The sequence below is a fragment of the Notechis scutatus genome, chromosome 1 (assembly GCF_049901735.1).
Source record: "Notechis scutatus isolate UNSWTSFEM ecotype Mainland chromosome 1, rNotScu1.2, whole genome shotgun sequence".
Classification (NCBI taxonomy): Eukaryota; Metazoa; Chordata; class Lepidosauria; order Squamata; family Elapidae; genus Notechis; species Notechis scutatus.
This window is the reverse complement of record NC_142009.1, coordinates 143,305,402-143,329,732: the sequence shown is the minus strand read 5'-3', so window position 1 is coordinate 143,329,732 and position 24,331 is coordinate 143,305,402. Positions and strand designations below refer to the sequence as shown.

The 24,331-nt window shown below is 38.7% G+C and overlaps 1 protein-coding gene across 7 annotated transcripts in view; it reads right to left on the bottom strand.

Annotated features, from left to right (window-relative positions):
* KLHL29 (kelch like family member 29) overlaps positions 1–24,331 on the bottom strand; it is a 445,820-nt gene that overhangs the window by 68,390 nt on the left and 353,099 nt on the right. For all 7 annotated transcript variants that reach the window (XM_087947359.1, XM_026675543.2, XM_026675541.2 and 4 more), the window contains 2 exons: positions 15,136–15,335; positions 10,664–10,923 (listed from right to left, as the gene is read on the bottom strand). In XM_087947359.1, coding sequence (XP_087803485.1) covers positions 10,664–10,923; positions 15,136–15,335 — 460 coding nt within the window. The remainder of the gene's footprint in view (positions 1–10,663; positions 10,924–15,135; positions 15,336–24,331) is intronic.

Below are 24,331 nucleotides of genomic sequence, written 5' to 3'. Positions count from 1 at the left end.
CAATCTTATGGAAACAGCTATCCAACATCTACTAGACATATGAGCCATCCAACCAGTAGCTACTAACCAACGAGGGCGAGGTTGCTATTCACATCTTTTTGTTGTTCCCAAAAGTTCGGGTGGGGTGGGGTGGAGAGCAATATTAGATCTGAAGCATCTTAACTGTTTCTTAGTATATCACAAGTTTAAAATGCACACCTTACAATCTATCTTACTCAGCATCAGAAAAGGTGACGTCCTTACGTCTATAGATCTGACAGAGGTGTACCTACATATTTTTATTCAGCCTTCCTACTATAAATTTTTGAGATTCTGTTACAATAACCACCATTTCGAATATGTGGCCCTTCCTTTCGGACTAGCTTCTGCCCCCAGGACCTTCACAAAGGTTCTTGCAGCTCTCGCTGCTCATCTCCAAGGTATCCCTGTACAGCTCGTGTTACCTCGATGACATATTAATTTTGTCATCTTCCCATCATCAAGCAGTCAGAGATACTCAGACCACATTACAATCCCTACAACAACACAGGTTCTCAATCAATTGGAAAAAGAGTCATTTAACACCTTCGACTCGATTAATCCATCTGGGGGCAGTCATAGATATGGTGGAAGGCAAAGTTTTCCTGTCACCAGATAGACAAAACAGCATTCATCAATTAGTTAAGGAAATCAGGGTTCATAAGAGGGTGTCCCTAGCTGAACTATCAAAATTGTTAGGCAAGATGATCTCATGTATATCTATTATTCCTTGGGCCTGGCTCCACACTAGATCCCTTCAGTAGTTCCTGCTCCCATACCAGAGCTCCGGCCGAAGCAACTCCAAATACAAGGTCAAGGTACTATCAAAGGTCCCCATATCTCTCCACTGGTGGACCAGACCAGTCATCAACAGAGGTTGTCTCTTCAAAGAGCCCCACAGACTTACCATCACCACCGATTCCAGCCTGTTTGGATGGGGAGCTCACTTTCAATCGCTCACAGCCCACTGGCTGGAGCTTCAAGCAGTACACCTGGCTCTCCACAGCTTCCTTCCACAGGTACGCAATTAACACATACTAATATTGACCAACAACATAACAGCAAAAGCTCACATAAACAAACAAGGGGGCACACAGTTGAAACACCTTATGCGGGAAGCGGAGCACTTGTGTTGTTGGGCAGAGAACAACCTGCTTTTCATCAGAGCAGAGCACATTTCGGGCCTGTCGAATACACAGGCAGATTGGCTAAGCAGGGCCACGATCGATCAATCAGAGTGGCGCCTCCATCTGACCCTGTTTCAAGGGGCGGTCAGGAGATTCAGGCAGCTGGTAGTAGACTTGTTCGCTTCCCCCCTCAACTCTCAGCTCCCCAGATTCATTTCCAGGTACCCCTCGCAAGGAGCGGAGAACTTCAATGCGCTCCGCTGCCGTTGGCCCCTGGGTCTTCTGTACGCATTCCCACCACTTCCACTGATCCCCAAGGTCATCCAGAAGCTGCTGGACAAGAGGGCGGAGCTGCTGCTAGTAGCTCCTTACTGGCCCAGACGGCCGTGGTTTGCAGACCTCTGCAGTCTATCCTTATCAACACCATGGAGAATTCTACCGGACAGGGTTTTGCTAACCCAGGGACCCCTTCAACATCCGGACCCTCAATGGTTGCACCTAACCGTCTGGAGGTTGAGTGGAGATGTTTGAAGAGCAAAAAGTTTTCCAACAGGGTTATCGCCACCATCCAAGCTGCCAGACGCCCCTCAACAACTCGCATTTACAATGCCACGTGGTCCAGTTTCTGCAAAGGATGTAGTAAGTCTCACATTGATCCCATCTCTCCATCAGTGGCTCAAATCCTAGAGTTTTTTTACAAGAGGGGTTTCATAAGGGATTATCACCTAATACGTTGAAAAGACAGGTGGCGGCCTTGGCATCGGTTGTCACTTGTGAGGGTCTACTGTCTCTTTCTCATCACCCACGCATAGGGAGTTTCCTTCGAGGAGCCACAAATTTACACCCACCAGCGGTTCACCGTTATCCCACTTGGGACTTTAACAAGGTCCTCGTTGCACTCACTAAGTACCCTTTCGAACCCTTGAAATCATCAAGTCTCCAATTTCTGATGCATAGTTTTCCTTGTAGCGATCACTTCTGCTTGTCATCTTTCGGAACTGGCAGCTTTGTCAATCAGACAAGACCTTTCCATCTTCCATTCTGACCGGGTGGTCCTTCATCCTGATCCTACGTTTATACCCAAAATTAATTCGGGTTTTCACAGGGCACAAGACCTGATGCTTCCTAATTTCTGTCCCCGGCCATCCCAAGGGTTGGAACTACAATGGCATCGGCTTGATGTGAGACGAGCATTGCACATATATATTCACCGCACAGTGACTTTCAGAAAAACGGAAGCTTTATTTATGTCATTTCAGCACAACACTCAGGGATACAAGGTCTCATCTTCCACAATAGGCCGTGGGCTACGGGCCGCGATAGTGAAAATGTGTCAGACTCAATCACTGCAGGTGCCCAGGGGCATAATAGCTCATCCAACAAGGAGCACTGCAACATCAGCAGCGTGGGCCACGCAGGCACCAATAACTGAAATTTGTCGGGCCGCAACCTGGGTCTCTCCATCGCCATTCATTAGGCATTATAAAATAGATGTGTTTGCATCTGCTGAGGCCTCCTTTGGCAGAAGAGTTCTGCAACGGGTCCACGGGGACCAGGAGGGGATTCCAAGCCAGACGGAGTCCCTCCCGTAGGACAGGCCAAGCTTTGGTATGTCCCACTACTGGATGCTCTGAACAGCTCATGGGAGAAAGGGCGTTGGTACTTATCTGACACGCCCATTCTCTTTGAGCTGTGAAGAGCATCCAGCCCCACCCTTTTTCCGTCTGGTGGGGCCCTGTTTTGGCCAACGAATTGTTAGGGCATTGAGGGTGAGGGTGTTTATTTTTCTCGTCTTTGCCAAAACTGGGGAACGCCGGGGAGGAGTCCCGTGGAGGAGGAGGAGCGTTCCACAAATCAAGCCCAGCCTAGACATGCAGAGACTGAAGCACCTCCCACTACTGGATGCTCTTCACAGCTCAAAGAGAACGGGTATGTCAGGTAAGTACCAACACCCTCTCTCTCATCTACACCACATCGCACATGGACTTAAGATGGTAACTCCTGACAACCACACAGGCTATTCTATAGCATGAGCAGAGTATGTGTGTAGAGAGGAAGTGATTTTTGAGGGGTAGTACTAAGAAGTCTTACACTTTCCTACTACAGCACTGACCCCTCTGCAAAGCTCCCTTCATGCAGCAATGAGGCTTTATAATAGGTTGCTCTGATCTCAGTGGAGGCTAATTTAAAGCCTCATTGCACATAGGGAGATGAGGTTGTTTTAAATGAGCTTTTTTATTATACTTCTTTAAAAAACTCATTCAAGAAAATTCCAATGAGGGTATACTACTTATGTATAGGATATAACCTACAGCCAAAATGCATTTCCATGGGAAATGCTATTTCAAGGAACAAGATTTTATTCCTGGGAAGAAATTTCTCACATAGCAGAAATGGAAAACTCCACTTAAGACACAAATTGCAGATAGGCCAAGAAGGGATGTTCCTTACTTTGGGTTTTAAATCCATCTGCTTTGTAATTTGAAGATTCCACCTGATGAAAAGTATTTGGTGTCTTAGTTTTTCATTTTGTGATCTTAAAAATGTAGTATAACAGCTGAGGGATTTTTGGAGATTCTTCATTCAGCTCCAGGCTTTCCATGTTGTCAAGTAATTAAAAGGCAAGTCTCCAGCCAACAATCTGTTCTCACTGCCACATGATATAGCCTAATTATTCAAGAAGAGAGCATCTAAGCTGGTTGCTTTCTCCAATTTTTTATTTTATTTTTAAACATAAAACCAGATGATTAGAGGCACTCCGATAATTTCAGAAATGTTATTGCCTGCAGTTGGCATTCAATTCCAAAGCACTGGGATATAGTTATTTACAAAGCATTAGCTTAATAAATATTGAGTTCTTCTTTCTTCTTCTGCAAGAATATTGAATGACCTTTGGAAAAAAAATAAGCATTTGCTCTTCCAACATGTCTCAGCTTCTTAGAGCTCTCTTAAAATAGTCTGATGCAATCCATGTAAACAGGATTCTTAAGTCATTTTAAAGTAGAGATATGAAATGTACAAACTGTGGATCAGAACAGGTCATAAGGAAGCCCACGATGGCTGTAATATGCCTGACATATGATAGATACCTCGGTGTGGGTACCACTCACCTTCATGTCTCCCTTCTGCAAACACTTCCCACACTGATTTTTCCTCTGAGAATTTTCCATAAATGTTTTGGAGGAAATTCTAGAACGCGTAAAGCTACTGCAGTTCTGTTTGGGCTTCGTTATTTCCCAAAGGCATTCAAAATGGCCTAAAACATTTTTTAGTGACTTCCGAGAAAGATGGCTAAGGGCGGATAAATTGCCATTCCAGACAGCTTGCCACCTCATACTGATCTCATTGAACAATCCCCAGGCATCTCCCATTTGAACGCAAGGCAGTCTCAAAGACTTCGTTATAGGGCTGTTGGGAAACCTGACCTCATACTGAGGCAAATGTTCAAATAACTCAGCAGGAGGATTCTTCAGGCTCTGAGAATGATTCAGAAGAAGTCGATCTGACCTCACATGACTGTAATTTCTCTCAGATTCTTTGGGCTTCTATGTGAAGGTGCTATAGCTTTAAGGCTTGTGTTCCTTTAACAAACAAATTTCTAATAGCAGCAGTTAGTTGGAAAACACTGACCTAGAGCATCCCTAACGATTCCAGATTATCCTCACTGCTACTTAATATATACCGGTACTTATACTGCTGAGAGAAGGTGACCGGTGTTTTGAACAGCAGCATCACCAAATACAGCAATAGCACTTAGATTTATACACCGCTTCATAATGCTTTGCAGCCCTCTCTAAGCAGTTTACAGAGTCAGCCTATTGCCCCCAACAATCTGGGTCCTCATTTTACCCACCTCGGAAGGATGGAAGGCTGAGTCAACCTTGAGCCTGGTGAGATTTGAACTGCCAAATTGCAGGCAGCCGACAGAAGTAGCCTGCAGTACTGTATTCTAACAACTATGCCACCATGGCTCCTATGCTGATGAACGCAACTCGACCTCTTTTTCCCATTTAAATCCAAGGAAATGATTCAAGTTTTAAATCACAACTTTATGTTGTCAATAGGGTAATGAGGGTAAATAAATTAAAGCTTAATCCAAACAAAACTTCTTAAAGGCAAACTGAGACTAGAAATTAAAACCACCTGAGGTTTTAATGTCTGAGGATAGAAAGACATCCTTTAAACTCTGTGGGTATTCCTTGGCCATAATGACCTCTGCTTGGTTGGATTTGGCACAGTGTAAATGCTGAAATAAGTACATGAATATTTGCACAGTTAAGGGTCGTGGGCCAATTGTGTACAATTCTAGAGATGGTTTGATGTATGCATTAGTTATAATTTGTTTGGACTATTTTAGTGTGTTCTATATCAGGTTGACTTTGAAAAATATTTAGAAACTTCAGCTACTACAGAATGTTGCACCCAAAAAGTAGGCCAGTTCCACTTAAATGAGAGGTGTTACAGACGCAGCTACCATAGAGTTTTTGAATAGAATGCCAGGTACTGCTTCGGACACACAAATTCTTGTATGACTAAGAGACAGGCTAGATAGGTTATTTTCTCATTTGAATCTGCTCAGCTTTTAGAATGTATGGATAAGGTATCCTAATCTGCAAGAGATGATTAGGGGGAATACAAAATGACAGTAAGCAATATCTCCTCATAGGTTGCTTGCAGCCTCTGAAACTCCCTGTAAAAGGAGATCAGGCCATTGTTTTTTTTAATCAATGGTGGGCAAATAAATAATTGATCACACAAACTTTGGGAATCTGAGGTGATTTTCTGTTGAAATCATTTAAATGTACAAATGCTAATATTACTGATATATTTGTGATTATTCTTAAATGATGGCTTTTAATATTTTAATTAAAATATGCTACCTTACTTGTGGCTTATTCTAAGCCATTTTCAGGATTAATTCTGATGTCAATCCCATCTGAAAGAGCTGTTCTGACCACTGAGTCTAATCCCTTGCTGAATGCCAAAATCCAAATTAATGGATTTTGACAGGTGGTTGTCTTAGCTTATGCTTCCACCTTTCTAGTGAAAATGAGCCCGTCACCTTCCTGGCAAATTGGTCCCACTGCCAACTGCTGCTACTACAGTTAGAAAGGTCATCTCCCCCTCCCCCAAAGCCACTGAATTGGGATCTGCCCTCCTATCACTTAATGTGTTAGTCTGTGTCCTGCACTCTGAGATAATAAAAAAGTAGTTTTAATCTTCTGTTTGACATCCTTCAGGTATTTCAAGAAGATTGTCATATCATCACTCCACTATCCTTTAGTCTACCAAAACTAAATATAGCCAGCTCCGTCCATCTCTCTTTATACGACTTAGTGTCTAGTCAATGTAAAATCTTGCATTACATTTCTTGACCACAGAAAGTGCCATTAATATATCTACAGCTATTTTTAAACACACATTTTCAAGGCTATTGAGCTTGACTTTCTATACTGTCCCCAGTGTAATCTCTTCATGAGTTCCAGAACTAAAGATGCCATTATGAAAATTTAAAACGGGATTTTTATGAAAGCATCCTAAGAAAGAACATCTTCTATGTTAGAAGATGGCATTTATGTGACTATCTTCAGATACTGGGAGTACTTGACTTAAAACCAAAATTGCGATTTGAATCTTGGTTGCCGATTGAAGCAGTTGTTAAGTGATAGATGCCTTATGATTGATTTGTTCAATGATTCAATCCCAGTTGCAGTTGTTAAGCAATCTCTGAGGTTGTTAAGTGAATGGAGTAAAAGAGCTGCATGCTGAAGGATTTTAGCTTCTCTCTATGCACAGAAGAGAACTCCTCCAAAACGCTGTGTGCAGCTCTGGTTCTGAAGCTGTGTGGAGCTCTGGTTCTCTGTATGGAGAGGAACACCTCTAAAGGGCTGAACAAATGGATCAGACTTCCGGACCAAACCTTCTGGATCTGAGCTCTGTTTCTGTGTATGGAGGGGTGGGAAGCCTCTCCCAAGGACTGCAGAAATGAAGCTCAGATCTTTGTGATCTGCAGTCTAGAGAAGATAATGCCTCTGCTAGGCTACAGAAATAAGAGTTTGGATCTCCATGATCCAAGCTCTGTTTCCATAGCCTAGCAGAGATGTTCAGCTCCACTTGGCAGGCAGCTCTTTCAGCCAGCCCCACTGACTTTCTGGGAAGCTAGCAGAGAAGATTGCAAATGGCAATCACATGCTCATGGGACTCTTGGCAGCAAGTTGTTAAGTGCGAATGGATTGCCAATTGTTCAAAACGTAGTTGTGTGATCGCAAGAGGAAGGGGAGGCACAAAGTTTTACAACAGTCAGAAGTGCTTTGCAGGCCCTAAAGCACTCTTTCTGAGGCCACTTTGAACAGCCATTTTAAACAACCAGTCACAAGTCAAGGACTATCTCTAATATAGGATATAGCCACTGAGGGAGAAAACAAGTTATGGCAGTCATCTTGAAAACTGATTTATCCATACCACATGACAGGAACTAATCATCACTATCTGAGCAATACTTTAACTGCAAACATATTCACAGAAACATACACAAACATTTAAAATAAGAAATGAGAAACTCTTGGGCAAAGCAAATAAGAATATTATAATAAAACAAAAAGGCATGTCGGAAGAGAACTATGATGAGAAGAAAATGCAGTCCAGTGTAAAAAAAAATATGTCTGAATGGTATGAACGGGAGAGCAGAAAAAGCAACGGTAGCAATGGCAAAGGGGGAAAAAATGAAACCACCTCTTACAACTTGAGTGTGAATTTTAGCCAGCAGGGAAGAGAAAAAAAGCAACAGTGCAAAACGAATAACGTTTTCTGTGCGATATCTTTTGGCCTCAGTATACTGCTATTCCAAGTATTTGATTCAGAAGATGCTACTGACGCTGAATGGTCCACAGACAGAGGTAGGCTGCTGCTGGTTTGCACCGGTTCTCACAAACAGGTAGTTAAGATTAGGTGCAGTTTGGTGAACGGGCAAATCCCACCACTGGTTGGCCCTGGCCCAGCCTGTTTTTTGGCTGTTTTCTGGGCCAAAAATGGCCTGAAAACAGCCCCAAAAGTGGCCCGAAAAACGAGCGGGGTGGGGCCAGCCAGTTGGGGCTAATTCCACCTCTTCCTTTGAGGCAAGTGGCCGGGAGGCAGGCTGGGTGTGATGTGTGACATCATTCACCCAGTAACATGACCAACCGGCCACGCTTACCCAGCCAGAGAACTGGTTGTTAAAAAATTTGCAGCCCACCACTGTCCACGGAGCAAAATAAATAAACTCATCATAATTATAAACCATGATTTCTTGATGACAAGCAGGAGTGAGCTCCATCGTCAATGGAGCCCAAGGTTGAACAAAAGCTTCATCCCAGGTTATGAACTTCTCTTTCATCTTTCCAGAAATTTGATAGGATTTACATTCAATTTACCATCTTATCACAGCATGTAAAGCAAGATTCATAGATTATAACTACACCCTGCTTATTTTTTTACACAGATCAGCTTCAAAATATGAAGTGTTAATATAGGTTAATGAAGCTGAGATTAATTATCAGTGGAAACAAAAGCAAGAACTAGTCTCCTTTAGGCCATTCAGAAGGAGAGAGTAGTACAGAATATTGAAATTTGTTTCACATTACTTCTAAGGCAGGAGAACACTATTGGTTCAGTAGAACTGGGCTCTTTGTGTGAATATTGTTGACTGTAAAATTAACCATGTGCTGAAATCTTGCCTCATGCAGGGCACTCTTCATTCTAGGTCCATCCTGTTACTATTCTTTATCCAGCTTTCTGATCTGCTGCCCTTTGCATTGAGTGTAATTTAATGTCTTTCAGTATTCCTTTGGCAGTACAACAGCTTCTGAAATATGTTGGACTATTTTAGATTGCCAGTGATTTCAAATGTACTTCCTGTATACTTTCCATATTATACTAGTACCCAGAATATTTTGAATGATGGGATAACCTTGTTAGTCTTCTGGGTATTTTAATTAGCCTACATCTCATAAGATTTTACTGATCTCCACACTAAGAAAATTTGGGAGGTTGTAAAACCAGTTTTGGTTGTAATGGATACCATAGTATTTATGGGGATTATTTGATTAAATCCTGGAGTAAAAAAAAAGGTGAAGAGATTTTGGGCAAAATGTATATGTTCAGCAAAAAGAGATAATTACTCCCCACCTTGTCCACAGTTATATCTTATTTAAAAACACTGGCATAAATCCAAACATAAATACCTAAAGACCCTGTTATATCTTTGGAATAATTTCATAGTTATTTTGGATTTTCCACTATTCTGGACTCTATTAAATTATTGTACAAAATGAATCAACCTACCTTCCTTCTGTTCAGAAGTTTTAATTTAACAATATTTGTACTGTTGAACTCCTGAAACCCATAAGCAGAAACTAAGCCCCCATTGGAAGGGGTGACTTATTGAAAACTCTTTTTGTAAGAAGTAGTGTGCTTCTGATATTCTATCTTCGTGCATATTAAATAGACAACAAATTTTAAAACTGTCTTATAAAATATACTTGTTTATGTGAGTGAAGTAAGAATGGTTGAACACTGTAACTTATAGGGTGAAGCTATGGCATTAAGGTATTTGCTTAGTTTGATTGTAATTCCAAAATACTATGATTCTACTTCATCATAGTTCTGTTAACATTTGCTAAATTCTGAAAAGCATAATTTTGCCCTGATGAAACAACAAAGAATACAAACCGGTTATGTACATGGAACATGCCATAGAGGCATCTTATAAATGTCAGACACAATAACAATATCACCTTGGCCACAACTTCATTGAGCTGAACTTATAGGAGAAGCAAATGAAGAGACTACTTGATCACTGAGTCAATTCTTATACTTTAGATCGATAATGTGTGAAGTTAGCTCACTATAAATCTTAATCAGCTAAGACAACTGGTAAATTTACGTGCTGCTCTAGTAATTCTTATAAAAATGACAACATTTTTACTATTAAGGGTTCTCAGAACTAGGACAGAATTTATAACCTTTTATCTGAATTTTTATCTCAATTAGGATCAACTGCTAGCAAAGTAACTATCTGGAGAGAGTTGCCCCCCAAAATATTTACTGATACTTGCACAGTCAGCACTGATCTAGTGTAGCTCCTCTTAGTATACCATGTTCATAAGCCAATTATGTAATCAGCATGCAATGCTCAGTACTTTCTTGTTTTTTTTTTTTCTGAAGAGGCATCATTTGTTTGCTTTTTTTAAAAAAAAAACTGCCTTCCATTTTGGGAGGCATACCTCACCCAATACTAATCCTTCTATCTATTTTTTGTGTTGTCCTGGCAACAAATATGAGTCTTTTAATTTTAATCAGATACAGCAATCATATGACGAAACTCAGTATTTTTTTATACACATTTGCATTTTTTCTTTGCTCTCATCTATTGGTAGCAACCTTTAGATTTGAAAAAGAAGCAAGCAGCATTTGATGGAAAAGTACTTTACTGAAAAATAAAAGGAAGAGTAGGAATCTCATAAAGTCTGCTATATCCTTACCTGTGCTCTGACTGAGGGATCTTTTTTAATCCACTTTATCACTGTTTCGTAAACCAGTTCTTCTGTTTTTGTGTTGAGGCTGTCATTTGACATATAGGAAATGACATCATCCTTTGAGATATTAAGAATCTCCTCTTGATTTGCCACTTCTGGGAAAATCTGCAGGGCGTAGGCCTTTGCCATATTGTATAGTTCGCTGCACTGCATTGCTTCAGCCATGGCTAATATTCCTAAGCAATTGCTAGCAGTCAACTGTTTTTCTAAAAAGAACATAAGAAACAAAAGGTATAGGACAGGTCTTCCATTTTCTTGACCAATATTATTACATGCCACAGGTCACAAACGTGTACCATGATGATGGCATTTACTCATCGTACATGTGGCCTGTCATTTCTTGGTTCTGATTGTCATTTAATAGCAATAGCACTTAGACTTATATACCACTTCACAGCACTCTCGAAGCAATTAACAGAGTCAGCATATTACCCCCAACAATCTTTGTCCTCATTTTACCGGCCTTGAAAGGATGGAAGGCTGAGTGAACCTGGAACCGGTGAGGATCGAATTCCTGGCAGTGAGCTGAATTAGCCTGCAATACTGCATTCTAACGACTGCGCCACCATGGCTCATGCCATTTGAATGCCATCTGGAATCTCAAAGGGTGATTGGAGATGAAGGATTTTGCCTCAGGTATTAAAAACACAGTAAGATAACAAATGTGCATAATAAAGGTAATAATATAAATACAAAATGAGCCCAGCATATCTTAAATATTAACCTTATTAAGAGGGAACATGAACAGTCAAGACTAGGGGTGATATTAAGGGCTGTGTAAACGTAGCAGTTCCATGAGATCATTGAAGGATACAGAAGGTAGCATTAAGATACATGGTTCAACATCCTGAGAACCTTAGATTTCATTAAAAAAAAAACACCTCAGTTTTTAACATTTATTATTATTGTGGTCCCAGAAACCAAAGATGTTGGTGCAGTTAAGGATACTGCTTCTTCTACCTCCCCACCCCACACTGCAGCAGTGACTTTGCAGTTGTTTACCAATTAAAACTCAAGGATTTTGGATTAAACAATTCTTGAAATTAATTCCATAAATAATTGTAAGTCCTCAGAAAAAGATTAGAGTAACTAAATCCTCAAGAAAAAAACCTTAAAAAAGATTAAAATAAATAAACACTTAGTAAAAGATTCTTCAGGAGCCTTAAGAGTGTCATCCCAGAGGAAAAAAAAATGAAAGACATTTCAAAGGGAAGAGAAAATAATCTGAATCCCATATTGATCAGGGTAAAGATATACTTTTACTTGGATAAAATATCCTATTTGGAGGGGGGAAATTTCTTATGAGAAAGGAAGATTTTTCAGCGGAAAAACAAAAATATTTTATTTTTACATCAAGGATCTATCTTTATTTATGTAGTCCCTTGTATCAATTAGAAATCACCAAACATGTAGTTTCCTGTAATTTAAGGTAAAATGTGCCCTCGATACTACTTGGTAGGAGACTAACCAAATGTATCCAAGGGGATTAAGTGACAGACAGCGGCAACTATCTTCTCCAGAAAGCTTGGTCCTTTCTAAAATGGAAACCAATTGGACAAAGTTGTCTTAAGGATACCACAGCCACAAAATCTGAATAAATGAATAACTGTGTTTTTGTAACAATGTATTGAGGTTTTGAACTGGTCTTGCTTGACATGTGCGCTACTAAAATTCTGTCGGTTGTAACCTTCAATTAATCCAAATGGTGCATGGAATCAAGGTACATTTGCTAACTTAAAGAACAGGTACATCTGTGACTTTTTACTCCTGTGAAAATGAAATTTAAAGGACTTTCACACCGCTTGTATTGCCAAATTTGTGGCTGCCGCAGCACTGCCATACTGTGATGGCCAACTCTAGTCATGATTTCTTATCCTCCCTGCCAGCTTCTCACAAGCAAAGTCAACAGAGAAGGAAGTCAGAAACCAATCCTACTGTTTGTTTGGTTTTTTTTTTGCCTGGCTGTGGTCATCCTGTTGATCTAGGTAAGTAAATATCTCTGAAACCATGACTCAACAGGTCATGGGGCTGTCTAGTTTGTCTCTAATGCTGTTATATTAGCAAAATAAGTTTCATTTGGAAAGTGCTTTATGTGCACGTAGCAGTGGCAAAGATTTTTTGGACGGTAATTCAGCCATAATATTTAGAAAGTAACTTACTAGTCTTCATGTTTGCTAATGATTTTTAAGGGTTAAAATTATTTTGAAATCTATATCACTCTTATAATAACAAGACTCAGTTCTCTTGAATAATTTTGCTATCAAAGGATCAAGGGGAGATATAATGCTTCCAATTTCTGAGGCATTGGCTTGTAGAACAATATAAAAACTTACTCTTAAGTTTCTTTTGTTTTACTGCTTCTTTAACATGCCTGCTTACTAATGAATAGTTTTATATCAGCATCGTTAATTCTGATTGATAGTTCAGGTATATATTTTAAAAGCATCCCATCACCCAAGATTTAAAATTGAGAGGTTGTTTAAACTGAATTGTTTTAGTCTTTATGGCAGCCAGTGTTAGTGCCAATATAATGCTTCATCATGTTCAGACAAGTGGAAGGAATACATATAAGACGGGTTGAGACTTCATCACTCACTAACAATCTGCTAACCATGATTAAGAGATCTCAAAAACTACATCTTCACGAATCCAAAGATATGCAAATGAAAGGGAGACTTACATATGGTTCCAAGTCAGGATTGGGTATGTCTTAACATACCCAATGAGCTAATCCAGCTCTAAAGATTTGTTAAGCATGGCTTATGACCTATGGCACCATGCAAACCCATCCAACTATGCTTTATTCAGAACATTTTGATAAAATGTGGCTTAACCTGATATGAAAACTCAAGATTCTCCAGTCTGAATGGCTGACAAGCAGAGGTATAATTGCAGCTGTGTTAGTCCACAAGCAGCAATATAATTTCATCATTCTTTTTCCTTCTTAAGCAATAAAGACAGTAGACTGAATTATAAATTCTGCTACATTCATTGATTCCTATTCAGATCATGTTCTTTCTTACCCGGTTAAAACCTTGAGGTGCTGTATTCAGTCGTACTAATATTGCAAGTTTTCATGGGAAAGCACTGTATTTAGAAATCATATTACATTTCCCCCTGTGTATCTGTTTATTTTATTTCCATAATAATAATAATAATAAAAACACATTAAAAATCACCCACAAGACAGCAAGGAAGATAGAGAACTGCTCTAAATATTCTCTTCAATCTTTAGGTTACTTAAAGCCATCTAAAAGAAAATGGAAGAGGAGAGGAAGAGGAATACAAATTCAAATAGAAAATTAATCCCTAAGCCAATTTGCCTCTGTAACATAGTGAGAAGACCTAACTAGTTTTTCCATTAGAGTCTCTCAGAAGAATGCTGGAAATGGGGCTTTAAAGTGATGCAATGCTTATGATAAAATGAAAAATGAGTCCAACTAAAATGCTTTTCTCTAAACTTTTCATACAGCAAATATTCTACGACCTGTTTCTGCAACTCAATCCAGCAAGGGCTATAAATCAAAACAAGCAATTATATTTTATGAATTCTCCAAATGAGAATGCAAGCCTCTAAGTTCCTCATATATAATGAAACTTGCAGCCAAGTCTCCCCATTGCATAACTATAACACAGTTCACTGAATTCAAATATTAAGTATTGGAAAAGGAAAGTTTCATATTGATTTAGTGGAAATAAATATATTGTGTTATAATAGCTGAATCTTTAGAGATAATGTGTACAGATAAATTTGTGGGCTATTATAAAATCTATACCATCTATTAAAACATGCCGGAGCACAGTTATTAAATCTGCACTAGGGTGGCAAATACCATGAGATATCCATCTTTAAATTCTATGAATAAAATCTGGACCAAGCAAATACAATGAAATCAGAAAGCACAAATGCCTTAAGCCCCATTTGGGCATTAGTAAACCCAGAATGCTCATCTCACGAGCCCTCCAGATGAGCCCTCTTTCAGCAACTAGGATGGCTGTAATGATGTTGGTGGGGCAGAATTGGGAAATAATTCAAGCCCCCCAAAAGAAGAGCAAGGTTTCTTGCCTTTGCCATAACCTTGGGCTTGCGACCATAAATAGTAAGTAAATAGGGAAAGGATGCGACAGGAATGTTGGATTCCATTTTGCTTGTAGCATTGTCCCCAAAAGTTCAAGTGGGTGGAGTGAGGAATCCCAGTTTCAAAGTGCTTTTTAATTCCACAGTTAGTCTGAATTAAGATAAAAAGTTTGCCGGAATATATGAATGATTCCTTCTCTGTTCCATTTGAAGGTATTTCTAAGGGCAATTCTAGGGCTTTATGCTTCTTGGACAGTTACAGAATGTAAAATGCTATAGTCCACATATTATCCTACAGGAGCTGAAAGGCAAAACAGAAGGAAATAGCGTCAATACTTACCTAGAAAAGAGACACAGACTTTGCAGAATGTATGAAACTGGAATTTGCTGGCAGCCTCGAGAAGGGTTTTGGCGTTGGCAGAATCTATTACTAAGGAACCTGTATAAACAAATTCCAGCAGCAGTTCCAGAACATCCGCTGTGAGATTTGATAATTCCAGCTCCAGCTTCTCACTGCTTCGGCTACTGTCCCGGGGTGACCTAGCAACAGCAGACAACGAAATTCTTACAGGACATTAACTTTCCCCCAGCGGTTGTCACTTACTGATGCCCAGAAAAATCAAATTATAAATTCACTGACATAGACTCTTCTTGTTTTTGTTTAAGAATAAAAAAAATACTGTATCTTAAAGAACAGATGAACTTAAAAGGGTTTTTATTACTGGATCTGAAAGAGAAAAATCTGCACACCCAAAAAAATAAATAAATCAGTTTATTGCTACTCTGCATATTCATGCAAAAAAATCGCAAACCAACGAAATGAACAAAAATTAAGAACAAAACCAGCCAACATTAATGAAAATATGGAATAGGATTAAATTTCAAAGGGAAGCAATACATTTTTATGTTTACAGTTCACATCTCTCCATCATTGAATAACAAAACCAAGCAGGAGAAAAATAAACTCTGCTTTGTAAATGAACACCTTATCTCTTTTTTTGTTCCCAGGAGCTGCATCCTTCATAAAATACATGGAATTATATCTCCAAATAGAAAGTAAATGGCAAAATGGAGCTTAAAAATTCTTCGTATTCTCAAGGCTGCAGGCAATTTGAAAATAACCTGCACATTTGTTATCGACACATTGGTTGACCCTAAAAATATATTGTTCCCTTTAAGGCGCTTTAAAAAAAAAATAGAGGAAGGAAGGAGACCCCTCATGGTATTGCTTTGAAAACTAAATACAAGACGAGATAGACAGACAAAATGGTTAGAGCAAAGGAGGGACGGGGGTGGAACAACGACCAGCTCTGCCACAGCCAGCCAGCAGCCATCCTCTCGAAGTCACATGACTGTGGCCTACCGCTTTTTCCTGCGTAAAGTGCTAAACAATTGGGTGATCAAAATAGCGCCTGCATTTCAAGTGTGCATTAGTGCTTGTGAACTTATCAGACAAAAAATAGATACACGGGGAGGGTGGTGGGGTGTTGGGGGGGGGGGGGGGAAAGGCCCAGTTCCTAACGGCTGGCACATGGATATAGCTGCTTCAAAATGCTAAAGTTGGGTTATACCTGAAAGACAAAACAAAAATAAAAAGCATTTGGTAATATCGAGAAAAGGGGAGGAAAGTCTGTTAGCATAGGAAAGCAAACGCCTTTTAAATGGTTAGAGCCATCAGCACCTCCTCACAGAAACCTTAATTGGTTTTAAGGTGGGTTCAAGTCCGGGTACTCTGCCATTGAAACCTGTGTCGGAATTAACACCAACATTTGTATCAGCTTTCAGCAGCTCTCAAGTCTTCCAATGATGACAACATCATTTATTTTATTATCCCTCCTTTATATATAACTCAAGACGGTGAACATACCTAATATTCCTTCTTCCTATTTTCTCCCACAACCACCACCCTGTGAGGTGAATTGGTCTGAGAGAATGACTGGCACAAAGTCACCCAGCTGGCTTCCATGCCTAAGGCAGGACTAGAACTCGCAGTCAGTTGGTGTTTAACCTGGTGCCTTAACCGCTAGATCTAGCACATTACTATGATTCCTATTTAAGGCAACTCTGCTCTGATGCTACCAAAAGTTTTAATACCTAAACTTGAGAATATAGTGTTTACCTCAGTGATTTTGGTACCTTTACAAACATGGTTGCATTTTACCTGGGTAAAAGCTTACAAATTTTCCTATGAAATACTGTACTTTTATACAGAAAACAAAATAGAGAATGGTACATTTGGGCACTGCACGTAGTTCACAACTGGCTTAAATTACTCAATTATTTTGTTGCTTCAGTTTGTGCAAAATCTCTTTCATCTCCCTATGTGCCTTTTTCTCACTGGTACCACATTGTTATTGATGAGGATGTGCTTACTCATTCCATCATCCATTGCATCTATGCTGATGAAAACAGCAACAAGTACAATAGCTAGTAGTTAAATCTGTTAAGGTAAGGCAGCATTTTTTCGACTTGCTTAACAGGAAAATCATAGATGGGAAAAAAAACCTCACTTTTTGCAAAAGACAGAGAGTACAAGGTAGAATGTGAATCTGGGTGAGAGTATTTCTGTCCATGCTTTTGTCACAAGTTGCTAACATTTATATATGTTAATTATATCAATAGTTCTGTAAGTGATTAATCATACTCAATTCTCCCTGGAGACAAAGGAAGGTAAATGCATCTAGAAACCTGTGAATACTTTTAACCACTATTAGATTTTTTTTTTTAAAAAAAACCCAATATTTGGATAACTTCAGATTGTTATTTCTCTCTGGAATAATTTTGTGATAATGTCTTCTCTTCATAATATACCAAGCAATAAATGGCTGCTCCAAATGATTAAGCACCAAAACAAAGCGAAGGTGTTTAATCAATCACAAAAGCTGCTCATGGAGAGCATAATACCCAGCAGAGATTTATTGATCTAACATGACTTGCCAGAAATGGAAAAGAAAATTATATCCTTTTCTTCTTCTGGGGACAGCATAATATTGGCAAGATGAGGAAACAGAGCTGCTGTGTGGCACACAGATCAGGGTATATTGCATGACAAGAAAGTTCTTGACCCAATCAACAAAACAAATTACATGAAAACAAATACATTAAAAAAGCAAGCAAACACACAGAGAACAAATATGGCTTCCATGAAGATGGACAGCCTTGAACAAAGTTAAACAAGATGGATTTTGATCATGATTTCTATGAGATAAGCAAAAGGACATAAACCCACCCAAACAATGGACTGAGTAGATTATCTTCTATAACTAGACAAATACCATCTCACTAAAATATATCAATAAAGGAGGGTATTTGTAAAAATGAGGGGGTCCTTGATATTTCCTGAGCTTGGCTGTTTTCTTGAAGATGTTTCAGACCCAAACTAGGTAATACTACAGTGCTCACTCAACAATTTCAGCACTGATTACGTTATCTAATTTGAGTAATGAAACATCTGTGACAAAACAACCAAGCTCAGAATTGTTGGACAACTCAGGAAACTCTGAATCCCTTCTTTGGGTGAATTGAGGCAAATACACAAATTTTCATGATCTGTATTGCATTTAATGGTTGTAGGAGCTTCCAACAGTTCCCTAACTTACTTTACTGCACATAATGGGTAGAAACAAAGATGACATTTCTTATTGCTTAGGAGGGCTTCTGTCCCTATAAAACAGGGATCTCCAAACTCAGCAACTTTAAGACTTGTGAACTTCAATGTCCAGCTAGCTGGGGAATTCTGGGAGGTGAAGTTCACAAGTCTTAAAGTTGCTGAGTTTGGAAATCCCTGCTATAAAACAAGAATGTGCAATGTATTTCGGAGTGAAGTCTGCACCTGAGTAGCATACCAAGACACTTTTATGAAGCTAGGGAAGAAAAGAAACATATAACCTTGTTTCATTTTATTCAAATTAAATACAATAGAAGAGAAGTGATGTAGCTCAGGGTGGAATTGTGGAGTTCCTGATCCCTCAGAGAGCACTGCTGATCTCACAATTAAATGGAGTTGATATAATTGTTCCTCGTGTTCTTTAATGATGCTCTCCTTCTGCCCAAATTAAAATTACAGTTTGGCGACAAATTCTGGTGGGAAAGGGACTAGGATGAAGGTTATAGCTGTCTTTCCTTGACTCTTTGTGAATGCTTGAGACTGCAGCTGGAAAACACTGCTGAAACAACCAAAGGGTACAGTTGCTGAGAATACAGGTAGTCCTCGACTTACAACAGTTCATTTACTGACCATTCAAAGTTACAATATTACTGAAAAAAGTGATTTATGACCATTTCCCACACTTATGGCCACTGCACCAGTCCCATGGTCACATGATCAAAATTTAGAGGCTTGGCAACTGACTCATATTTATGAGGGTTGCAGTGTCCTGGGGATCATATCAGTGGTGGGATTCAAATTTTTTTTACTACTGGTTCTGTGGGCGTGGCTTGGTGGGCATGGCAGGGGAAGGATACTGTAAAATCTCCACCCCACTCCAGGGGAAGGATACTGCAAACTCCTCATTGCCTCCCCACCCCACGAACCTACTTTCCAGCTCTGTTCTCCTGTGCAGGGCAACCAAAGAAGACCCACCCAATCAGCTGGGACTCGGGAGGCAGAGAATAGATCAGGGCGGGGCCAGTCAGAGGTGGTATTTGCCGGTTCTCTGAACTACTCAAAATTTCCGCTACCGGTTCTTCAGAACTGGTCAGAACCTGCTGAGTACCACCTCTGAGTCATATGTTCAATCACATTTTGTGACCTTCTGACAAGCAAAGTCAATGGGGAAACCAGATTCACTTAACAACCTTGTCACCAACTTAATAGCTGCAGTGATTCACTTAACAACTGTGGCAAGAAAAGTTGTAAAATGGGGCAAAACTCATTTAACAAATGTTTCACTTAGCAACAAAAATTTGGGGTTCAATGCGGTTGTAAATTGAGGAGTACCTGTAATCATATTTAAAGACAGGAAAGTTGCATTAGCAATTAAGTATGTCTATGGAAAGGAGTAGATTGGGTTATGCACTGTCAAAATTTAGGCGCGTATAACGGTAAATTGGAAAACCAACAAGAGAGAAGGGAATTAAAACTTTTAGGTGGTGCATATAGATATTATACCTGAAATGCTATACGTAGTACAAAGCGTCAAACTGTGCATTTGTACAATTTTATGTATTACTAGAAGTTGTCTGGAATACATTTTAGAAATCAGTAAATACTTGAATTGTATGGTGTATTAGTTTTTTTCCTTGTCCCCAAAAGTTTAAATAGAATGATGTCATTTATTGGCCCAGTAATCTCTGCTCACATTATAAAGGTCAAACATTTCACACTGTGGCAGGAAATCAATAACTTCCCCCAACAATTCAAGAGGGGATTTTTTTTTGCTTCCAAAGAATAATGTCTAATAATTAATGATTTCTGTCCTTTTTTTATCAGCCTAGCATTGGAGAATGGATGCACTGAATAGTTAGTCAGGCCTTATAAAGATATTAGGAAGTCAATCAGAACTCCACTCAAAGCCAACCAATTTGCTCAAGCTAGCATTAAAGGAGCTTTTTAACCTAACTTTTATGAGGTTTATCAGTGAATTATTCCAGAGTTAGGATATATGGAACCTATAAGAACTACACCAGCAAGAATCAAGCTTTTCTGTATTCCTGCTATAGAACATTGTATAAAAATAATAGGGAGATATATCACTCCTCCCCCATTTATATTGGTATCATACTCCTTACTTATTAGACTTCTATTACTTAAAGACCTATCTATCCCTAGGATTATGAAGCAAGTATTTGACCTTGGGAGAACATACAGGTGCTATCAAGAGTTGTACATAGAATTATATCCATGTTTCCACACTCTGTCAAGTACTATTTTGCCTCTGAATTCAAATGTTGCATAGCTATATTATCCACTTATTTTGTAGTGTACACATGGGGTAATTAATGAACCTAATTTATGAAATTAAGAAGTTTTTTTAAACTATTGTTTTACATGATTTGAAGATGAAAGGACAAAAGTATGTTTCCAAATAATCTTAATTTTTAAATTGCTTTTGTTATCTCATTCAGGCATACATTACTCATCTTTTATAACCACAAGTGGTTTATTTCTACGCAGAGTGTGCCCCTGCGCACACCTTCTCATCAAAACATTTCACTGAAATTGATTAGTTAAGGCATTATTTTATGGTATGGTGTAAAGTTCCTTCAAACTCAAAGCTGCTTTCGGAAATTTTAGTTTATAGACAGGATATGTACACAGACTCCATCTACCCCCACAGGGCTAAGCTTCATAGATCTCATTACACCTGCTAACCATATTTATTTTGGCTGATTAACCATCTGATTGTATTTTGAAGGCTGGCAATATTCCTTTTTCAAATTCACATTACATATGGAAAGCTATCTATACATATTATAGACAGCTGTCTGCTCTCTAGTTACTTGCCTGAGTTACATTAACAAGTCAAAACAAACTCAGGTTGTTCAAAAATGAAGCCATATGCCAGAAGAAGTGGTGTGACTACAGTCATGTGAGATTCAGAATTCAGAACAATTGTTTCAGCTTTTTTTCTGTCTGAGGAATGTAACAGCATTCCCTACAGAGGATGCTTCAAAATTATCGTTAAAATTGTTGTTTTGTGGCTAGCAAATTCTTTTGACTGAAAGTTCCATGTTTTGTCTGTCTTGGAAATTATTAGTTGCAGTCCTGTTATCTATTAAAATCTGTTTACAGTGGGTGAGAACACTATTTTAAATATCCCAAACCTGTTCTATTTCAAGTTGGTCAACTAACCAGCCGACTAGAATTAAGCACTGAACGGTATCAATTTTAATAGGACTAAAATAGTAAAAATTCTTCTGAAACTGGTTTGATTGGTCTGGCATTTACACCAGCCGAGCTATATTCATAAAAAGCCGAGGATAATTAAAATAATATGGGTTGGGTTATTTACTATTACTTTTTAAAGACAATAGTTCCCATTTCTATGCTTCAGTAGTTGGCTTCAAACACTGTCATAAGCCATTGTTTGTTTAGCTACAGTAAATGACTGTGGCTCACTGGAGACTTTTAAAAAGAGACTGAACAGCCACTAGTCTGGAATGGTATAGGATTTCCTGCTTAAGTAGGGGGGTGGACTAGAAGACCTCCAAGGTCCCTTCCAACTCTGTTATTCTGGCTAGGTTTATATAAAATGCTAAGTCAGAATTAAGTAAGGACATAATGGTTCAGTGCACTGTGAAAGCTCAATAAGTCTCTTTTTAGTATCAAAGGACTCTACATTGTTTACTATTGTAGAAAAAATCAAAGTCCTATAATTAAAAAAAATATCTCACATAAAAGTTAATGTCCACACAGCAATTTCACTTATGTTTTCTAATTTTGGGCTGCCAAAGAGCCCATTTTTCACGCCTAACAAAAATGTCTCTGCTTAACTGCTAGTAGAAATAAATCCCATAATTTAGGATTGTAGCAAGTGAGCTATCAGAAATGTTTCTGGATGTCTACTAGATATTAAGATATTCTGATTTTAGCATAAAACTCACCATCCAAGCTTTGATGGCATTCACTATTACTTCCGAGTCAAAGGCCTCTGCATAAGACTCTTGCTAATTCCATTGCTTTCGTTGTGAGTGCCGTTAATGGGCTCCATTTTGTTCCCAAAATATGCTGATGGGGGTTGTGATCAGGGATGGGATCTGACCGGTGTAAGTACTGGTTCTGTTGCTCTGCATCGCACGCGCATGAGTGAGTCGCGCAAGTGCAATTTACAACCTGTTGAGCTGCCCGGACAGCTGAGCAGTGCTGCATGCAGGTGCACAGTGGTTGGAAAAGCTCTTTTTTCCTGGTTTTTCAACTGCAGCTATGCTGCACAAAGCAGCTGAGGTTGAAAAAGCAGGAAATAAAGGACAGGTAAGAGCCTGGGCAGGTGGATGGGCCAAAACAGCAGCAGACATAGAACCGGTTGTATGTCTGCTGCTCTTCAGAACAACCTGTTCTACAGAGGTGGACAGAACCGGTAGAATCCCATCCCTGGTTGTGATATACCTATTATAATTTTCTGTTATATTTATTAAATTACATGCTGTAGAAGAATATATATCCTTTCAGTATTTATGACTGCTTTATAATGGTTTCAGAAACTTATCTTATAAATTTTACACATCTTTTTAGTTATTTTTGGTTCTGCAGATTTACTGCCTCAGGATATGAGGATTTACCAGATCTCTTTTAGCTTACTGGAAGAATGAATCTTTTGGCCTATGTTTACATTTGCTAGGTTTTGAGAAAATATCTTTCAAATCCATGGATCTAACATTCTGCGTCAGTAAATTACTCACCATAGTCACTGTCACTCAGTGAAGCCAAATCTGGCTTGATGAGAAATGCTGTGAGGTAAACTTAAGCAAATTTAATGCTATAGTTGCTGAGCAAGTATGCTGAACTATAGATCTGCTGTTCGGCTATAAGTTTTGGATTGGGGGTGGGGGATACAATCTTAAAAGCACAGCTTAAAATAAGAGGCAAAAGAATGAGCCAGTTGTCCTTGGAACAAAATGTTCCTTAACAGGCCTGTCTTTCTTAGAAAACTTACTGAGAGGCTTCCTTAGAATCTGTTTCTAGAGGAACAAAGACAATGGACCGAAGAATAATTGTTGGCCAAATACATATGAAAGCATCACCAGAAGCCAGCCTGTCTACTATACTACATAATAGTTCAGTTGGTTACTGAATTAAACAAAAAATATACAATTAAAATGCTAAAAAGCCTCAAGGACAGAATACAAAACATAGCAGGAAAGAACAGTGTTTTCATTCTGTCCTCTTTAAATCATATTTATTGCACAATACTAACAGAAAGTATGGAATACAGTTGTTTCTTGAACAATTTTCACTCAAAAGTATCAAAGTATTTCCCACTCTAAATTATGCAAAATTCCAGATACTGCAGTATAGTTTAGTATTTGTTCAGTTCAGGCTCAATGTTATGAACATTTAATTATTCTTATCTGTTAAGTAAGTTCCATGTGAAATAAGAATTTATCAAGTGTCTAATTTACTGAGATCAAACAACTCTCTAATATTTTTATCTGGTTCCTCCAACTAGACAGAATGGTTGAGCATGCCAGGAAATCTGCATCTTGTTTAAGGATTTGGATTCGTTCAATTAAAAATTTATGTGAGAGCTTAATTCATGTATTGTTGTTAATTCATATACCATTGTTATTGCTCTTCATGATCTAATAGATATTATTTCATATGAGCTTGTCAGAAACTGTGTTTAGACCTCAAATGCCCCTGCCTCCTGTAAATCTGTAGAACACATTAGCATTTTTTACAGAGTTCTGATTCCATGCATTATTGAAATTAATTGCAAAATCTTGACCATTAACTTACTAACATGAGTTAAGTGCAATTATTCAGTACTTTTAGCATTGTTCAGAACTGCCTTTTTGACATATCAATTTATCTTTTTTCCATAATTATTTATAAACAGTGTAATGTTTAACTGCAACATCTTGCAATCTTTTAAACA